We start from the raw sequence: 7,250 nt of genomic DNA, 5'->3' as shown, positions 1-7,250 counted from the left end.
CCCTCGCCGGCACCCGTGCTGAGTGAGGCATGAATGCTTTAACATATGCCATAAACCCCAGCTCCTGTCGAGACCACAGCCTCTCGTTCCCCGTCAAAGTTTGAGACGGAAGAAGATACGACGATCGAGTATTTCATACCTAATTGCTACTAATTTGGATGATTGAAAAGAATCAAGACACCACAATCCTTCTGTCGTTGAGAAATGCTTTTACCATCAGCGGAGAGGTCCCACCATCAAAGATTCAAGACTTAGCAACGGAAGCGTCATATATGACGGGCTGAAATAGAAGGAATACGGTGCGACGCTTTTTAACATGCTGATGTTTCTCACGAACACCATACAATACAGAAGGGGAAAAAAAAGAAAACAGAGAAAATAACGCCTAGACTTTATGCCCAAACGAAGGATTACATAAAAGCCATAATATATATTTAGTGAAAGTCCCCAAAGAAACGACATGAAAGCACCACGTTAACCGGTGACAGTGACACCACAGACGATTCACTCACTCAGCCGCTTCTCTGGCCTCGTCCACGAAGGCCCTGAGGTTCTTGTCCGAAGATCCCCCTTCCTTCACAGCCTCCCTCGCCAGATCCCTAAATTTCCGGGCATTCCTTCTCATCTCCTCCCCCTCCTCTCCATCTCCCACCACCAGCTCCAAGCACCTCTTCATCTCGCCGCTCTCCACCAGGCCTAGCTCGTTGGGCGTCATCTTCACCCCGGTCCTCCACACGTCCGCCACGAGCTTCGCGTTTGTTAGCTGATCGCTCCACTGCGGGAACGCCACCATGGGCACCCCGCAGACCAAGCTCTCTGACGTGGAGTTCCACCCGCAGTGCGTCACGAAGCACCCCACTGAAGGGTGCGATAGGACCTCCACTTGCGAGCACCACAGCACTATCATCCCTAGCTTATCTAGTTCTTCTTGGAAGCTCAATCTATCTTCGTCTCTCTCTTCTTTCCCGCTTTCCCGAATGACCCACAAGAACGGCCGGCCGACCTCTACGAGCGCCCTTGCCATTTCCTCCTTCTGCGGCTTTGATAGCACGGAGATGCTCCCAAACGACAGGTAGATCACCGACGCTTTTGGCTTCGTGTCCAGCCACTCCATGTAGCCGCTCGAGCTCTTGAAGAGATCACCTCCGAAGGAAGTGTCTGATGGATCTTGCCCGTCCAAAAACGCGGACGGTATCAGCGGCCCGATCCCAATCACCTCAAACTTATCGATAGCCCGTATGGCATCCGGTTCCAACGCATCGAAGGTGTTTGTCAGAATCCTTGGCTTGGCCTCTTCAAGGAGTATCTCGAAATGCCGTTGCAAAAACGGGAGGCTGAAGTTGTACACATTTTTACTATTGCAAAATGAGGGTATGTCGCAGGCCATGAGAGGCGGCAACCCAGGCAATTGGATCGGCACTGAAGGATTGTCGCTCGTGCTTTGAATAAGATCGCCGTAGCCATGGAAGTAATAATAGTAGAAGTCCAGAACAGTGGCCGGTTGAATCCAAACAAGTGTCGAAGGAATGCCATGAGAACGAGCGACGTCGGCAACCCACGGAAGGAGGGTGGTGTAGAATACACCCAAGAATCGCCGACCGTTCTCAAGGTTTGAGGCGATGAGGTTGCTTAAAGTCTCCGATCCTTGTCGCTTGAGCTCGTCCATGTATCCATCGAGATCTTCCCAGTCGATACCGTCGTCATAGCCATCGGAGAAGCTGGCGAAGGATAGCCCCTCAGGGGGAGATTTCGATTCGGCCATGCGGTGGTGGGCATGAATGGCAGTGGCAAAGGTCACGTGAGCGCCGACACGAACGAGACGCTTGGCGAATTGGAGGGAAGGGTTTATGTGGCCCTGACTGGGGAAGGTCACGAGGAGGAAATGTGGAGGTGCCATGGACGAGGCTTGAACAAATTCTTTGGACATGGAAATGATTCTGAGATAACACTCGACAGAAGATATGCGGTATGTGGATGTGGAGAGGATTAACGAGGAGACTGAGGTGGAGACTGTCCGATATAAATAAGGACGTGCCTGAAATTATTACTTCTTGAATGACGAATGAGGGAATTCCTTGACTTGAGTTGCGCGAGTGGTGTGGTCTCGATTGTCTTGTTCTCCATGCCCAGAGAAAATATTAGGTGTGTTTAATGGCCGGAGAAAATATTGGGTGTGTTTTAATATGACAGGTACGATGATACATTAAACCATACACTGATCGTAGTAAATTTGGGCCTACCTGTCACTTGAACCAACAAAATTTCTGCCCCCACTCTTCGAGAAAATATTGGGTAGATTTTACATGGAGGCGAAATGTATTGCCATACAAAAATCGACACGTGGTAAATTTGAGCCCACCTGTCAGCGCCACTTCTCCATTAACGCTTCGTCTCTCTCCCCTTTACTCTCTCTCCTCCCCTCCGTTTCTGCCCACACCTCTCTTTCCCTCTTCTCTCTTACTTCTCTTTTTACGAGAAAATTTCCCTTAACGACGACCAGGTCGTTGTCTCGTTAGTCTGAGCAGCTGCCCACGACGTCTTTTGCCCCTGCCCGCGACCCTCTCTCTCCCTCCTCTCTCTACTTCTCTTTTCTCCAACCGCCACCACCGTCACCGACTCTCCTCCTCCTTACGTAATAGACTCGCTCCAAGCGCCGCCACCGGACTCGTCATCTTCCTCAAGCAAGACGATCATCAAGGCAGTGGCGGTCACTATGACCAGCTCGCTGGTCGTCACAGCGATCGGACTCGGAGACGGACACTGAGTCGGAATCGCTGTTGTCGTCCCTGTCGGATTCCGATGCCTTGGACGAATCCTCTCGGCGGCATCGGCACCGGCGACGGAAGGAGAGGAGTGGTTCTAGGAGGAGAGAGGGGAGCAGCGGCGGTAGCAGTAGTAGTGGTAGGAAGAAGGAGAGAGGATGCATGGATAGAGAGAAGGAGCGGAGGAGGTCGAGGAAGGATGAGAAGAGGAGTGGCAGGAGGAGCGCTCGCGATGGATCTTCTGGTGGTTCCAATTCAGAGACGGAGAGAGTTCGCGTTGATCCGAAATCGGTTCTGAAGCGACCATGAGCCGACTCGAGCTCGAGCCATGGCAGAGGCAAGAAAAAAGAAAAGAGAAGTGGAGAGAGAAGAGGGGGAGAAAGAGTTGTGGGCACAAACAGAGGGGAGGAGAGAGAGTAAATGGGAGAGAAACATAGTTAACGAAGAGAGTGGGCGCTGACAGGTGGGCCCAAATTTGTCACGTGTCGACTTTTGTATGGTGATACATTTCACCTATGTGGAGGGTAAAATCCACCCAATATTTTCTCCCCACTCTCTCCGTTAATGCTTTGTCTCTCACCTTTACTCTATCTCCTCCCCTTCGTTTCTGCCCTTGACTCTCTCTCTCTCTCCCTCTTCTCTCTCTACTTTTCTTTACTTTCCCCTTGTGTATGCCATGGCTTGAGTTCGAGTTGGCTCATGGCCACTTCAGGTCGAGGAGGACTGGCATGCTGCCAGACGCGAAACTCGGCGCTACTTGAAGCTCCGGTTTTGAGGTCAAGCTTCATGGCCAAAGCAGCCATGGATGAGTGTCGTCCATGGCTGGCTGCAAGTGTCGTCCATGGTGGATGGGAAAAAACGGTACTCAGAGATCAGTAGCATGCAAGAGAAAAAAGAGAGAGGATTTGCAGGAGTCGAGGGAGTATGCATTAAAAGCGTGGAAAGACAGAAAAAAATGGGACTCCCAAGGAAAAAGAAAAAGAAACAAAACAAAAAGAGTTGAACAAACAGAAAAATGGACAATTTTTGTAAAATTGTAACAGAAGTTGTAGGTTGCACAATGAATAGTATAGTCAAAATACAAAAATAAAAATAAAAATAAAAATAAAAATAAAAATAAAATTAAAGTGTCTAAGTCATATAAAGAATGGAAAAAGCGCGGCTCTTTCTAAATGTATCTAAATGCATCATATTACATACGAGGAACATTATTGTTTTATTGAACAAGTCCTAGTGTTTCTTAAATGGTAAAAAGATCCATTTAAACTAAAAAAAATTATTCTTCATCAAGATTAAGCTTATGCAAATACATTAACGAGTATCGAAATATTTTTTCAAATTTACTAGTAAAAAATAAGGGTGATTGAGGCTCTTATTGAAGAATATTTGATGACCCTCACTATGTTCAAATTAAGGCAAGTCAAAGGACGAAATTGAACAAAAAATAGACAAGTTTATAGCTCTAATGATCATGTCAACAAATTTCATTAAATTTTTAATGAAAGGAGCACATTGAACAAAAAATAGAAAGTTTACGGACAATATGGAATGAAGAAATTTCATGGATTTCCATAAAGAAATTTCAGGGATTTCCATAAAGAAATTTCAGGGATGACATTGAATAATTTAGTAAAAACTGAAGGCCTAATGTCATTATCCCTTAGTGGATTATAGATATGTTTTGTTTTTCATATTGAAATTGTTGAACGATGTGATAGAGGCTAACCACTGCACTAGACTGATGATATACATGTTAGATCAAAGCTACGCAAATCACAGGTTTTATTTTTGTTTTCATAATATTTACATGGAAATAGAGCTGCACAGTTGCCGAGCGTCCGACATTTGAGTCAGATTATAACCTAGAGAGGGGGACTGTGTAGTACAATTTGATGGGTTGTGCTTGCATAACATTGCAAATTGACCCCTCCCATTCCGTTCTATTTATAGGATCACTAAAAATCCATTGGTTTTACATGTGTGTAATATTTAAAGAAACAAATCCAATGACATTATTCAAGAAAAAGAAATCCATGGAGTAATCGACCATAGATTTTAGAGGTGGAACATTGATCCAAAAGTTAAATAAATTCTACTTACTAATTTACAAATAACGTAGATTCACTTTTCAATTTATTTCAAAGTTTTCTCACCGAACCATTGGTCAAGGACTTGATTTTCCACCAGCATCACTTTGTTACTCCGATATGGTTGTCTCTCTAGACAACAAGCCTTCAACCACATAATTATTGCTTCTAGCCTTCGTTTCACAACCTATTAATATGCTTAGAGATTATTGCCCAAGAGGCTCCCATTTTCAATTTTCGTTGGCAAAATGGTGGTCCCCAAAGCCATTGTCACTATATATGTGTTTCCATAATCTTTCAATCTTTGTGACCAAATAACGCATCGAAATAAGAAAGGCATGAGTGCAATCACTAGCGTAAACTCGCAAAGTGTACAAGTATAAAGCGTCAGATAGAGAGAGCTATCGACGTTTTATTAATTTAATGATAACCTAAAAAAAATCACATCATGTGATAAAGATTCTGAAATTTGTCAAATAATAGATGAAGATAAATTGTGATATTTCCCGCTTCACATATCCACTTTTGTTCATGAGTACTAGCAATTGTGCACCCATGATGTGTGTGCATGAAATTGACATTAGTTTATCACGAAATATTTTAATCATTAAATAATTAAAAGAAACTAGTGATAAAAAAGACCGCATTAATATGTGGAAAGGTAAAAATATTTTAAGATTTGACATCTTTTAAGGAAATTTACACAAGATAGAATATATCTAAACTGTAACGTTGAAATTTTTAGAAATATAATAATATATACTTACGCATTTGTCCAGGTATAAAAATGTTTGTAAACAAAGATATTTGGAAAATAGAAGATTCAAATCTCTTTAAAAAGGAGATCCTCCTTACTTTATTTAATAGTATAGATGAAAGTCCCACTAGCCTAACAACAAAATTATGCTGAATTTATAACGAAGCCCTTGTGATCTCAAATCTTACGTTATGGTGGATGGAGAAAATGGATTTTGAAAGGGTCGTAGGATGAGGAGATGTATCTGATGTTAATCTGATTTTCTTCTTTTTATTTTTTTTCTAAGAATAGTAGGATTTGCTTGTTAATCCCATCCAACCCAAGTGGGTTTTTAATGCTGCAAGCAGCAAACCAGACAAATTTGCTACGTAGCCTCAGTCATAAATTGTATGGTGGGTCCGACTGATGGAGCAGTCATCTACTCTTTCCCCTAATTTGTGTCTACCTCGTGTCTCACGGTCAAGTATATGCCACCTGTAGGTATTTACTTACAATTTACAAAATTCATCCTACCCTCCTCTCCCTCTCCCTGGCGGGAGATCTATGTTAGGGATGAGCATACTTTCAGAGTAGAATCGAGAAATTTGGTGAGAACTAGTCTAATTTTAAGTTCCAAATTCTTAAAATTGTAGAACCAATTTCGATGGGTATGTTTGAGGTTCCTAGAACGTGGAACTTGAAAATTAAGACAAATCTTTATTTTTTCTTATTCTATATTTTTGCACTATCTTGAAGTATTCAATAGCGTTCAATGACGAGTGTGTAATCTGGAACCACTAGTCTAAGCTTTCATTTCCGACGATATCAATGATTTAGACTTTTGCTTTGTTAATATTTCATATTCTTCGTATGTCTAAATAAAAAATTGTGGTCAATGTATTGTAACAACAAATAATAGTCATTAAAGGTGACGATTCACTACAATTGTTCAATTAAGAATACAACTGGAACCTGAGTAGACCCTAAAACCTACCCTGCCACTAGTTTCAAGGTAGTTTCCACGATATGCAAGACAAGTTCCAAGTTTCAAAAACAAGGGAATCGATTTTGACGGGTAGATTCTAAGTTCTAGGTGAAACTTGAATTGATCCTAAAACCTTTTACTCATAATCTATATAATGACTCATTCTTCCTCCTCCGTTGCATGCATGCTATGGGGTCGCCAAGAATTTATAAGCACCTTTATTAGTTGGGCTTTCCTGACAATTTTGCCAAATTGGATAGTGGCCCACTCATTTAGGCATAGCAGGGACCCTCTCTCTCCCTCTATAATAGAGTTAGGCTACATTTGATCTTTCAAATTTGGATTAAGATTGAATAGGATAAGGTCGTAGAAATTCCCCAAATATCCTCCGAATTGTAGAAAATCTCATCACATATTTGGTGCAATTTAAGATAGGATAATATATATATATAATCTCACTGTTCAACACAATTTCTTGAGATATCCAAATCTCACTGTTTTGAGCTCCCTTACCATTGTCTCCAACTTGCTTTCTCTAGCTCCCTCCAATTAGTCTCATCCACCACCAGTTTTGCCATCTCCACCTCTAGACTGTAGTCCTCACTCGGCTTCACCATATCAAAGACGATTCATACACCAGAGAAGACAAGCCTCAGGTTGCCGAGGGCATTGCAAAGTGA

At 42.6% G+C, this 7,250-nt stretch overlaps 2 protein-coding genes across 2 annotated transcripts; one reads left to right on the top strand and one right to left on the bottom strand.

Moving 5' to 3' along the window:
* Positions 1–251: 251 nt before the first annotated feature.
* On the bottom strand, positions 252–2,241 carry LOC104441358 (crocetin glucosyltransferase, chloroplastic). The gene has a single exon (XM_010054487.3). The coding sequence runs from the start codon at positions 1,925–1,927 to the stop codon at positions 509–511; it is 1,419 nt and encodes a 472-aa protein (XP_010052789.2). The 5' UTR covers positions 1,928–2,241; the 3' UTR covers positions 252–508.
* Positions 1,962–3,071, top strand: LOC120292567 (protamine-like). Its single transcript, XM_039310825.1, has 2 exons — positions 1,962–2,012; positions 2,739–3,071. The coding sequence occupies exons 1-2, from the start codon at positions 1,962–1,964 to the stop codon at positions 3,069–3,071; spliced, it is 384 nt and encodes a 127-aa protein (XP_039166759.1).
* The last annotated feature ends 4,179 nt before the right edge of the window (positions 3,072–7,250 follow it).

Source organism: Eucalyptus grandis, chromosome 4, assembly GCF_016545825.1.
Source record: "Eucalyptus grandis isolate ANBG69807.140 chromosome 4, ASM1654582v1, whole genome shotgun sequence".
In the NCBI taxonomy this organism is placed as follows: domain Eukaryota; kingdom Viridiplantae; phylum Streptophyta; class Magnoliopsida; order Myrtales; family Myrtaceae; genus Eucalyptus; species Eucalyptus grandis.
Note: the sequence above shows the minus strand (reverse complement) of the source record. Positions and strands in the feature narration are given on the sequence as shown.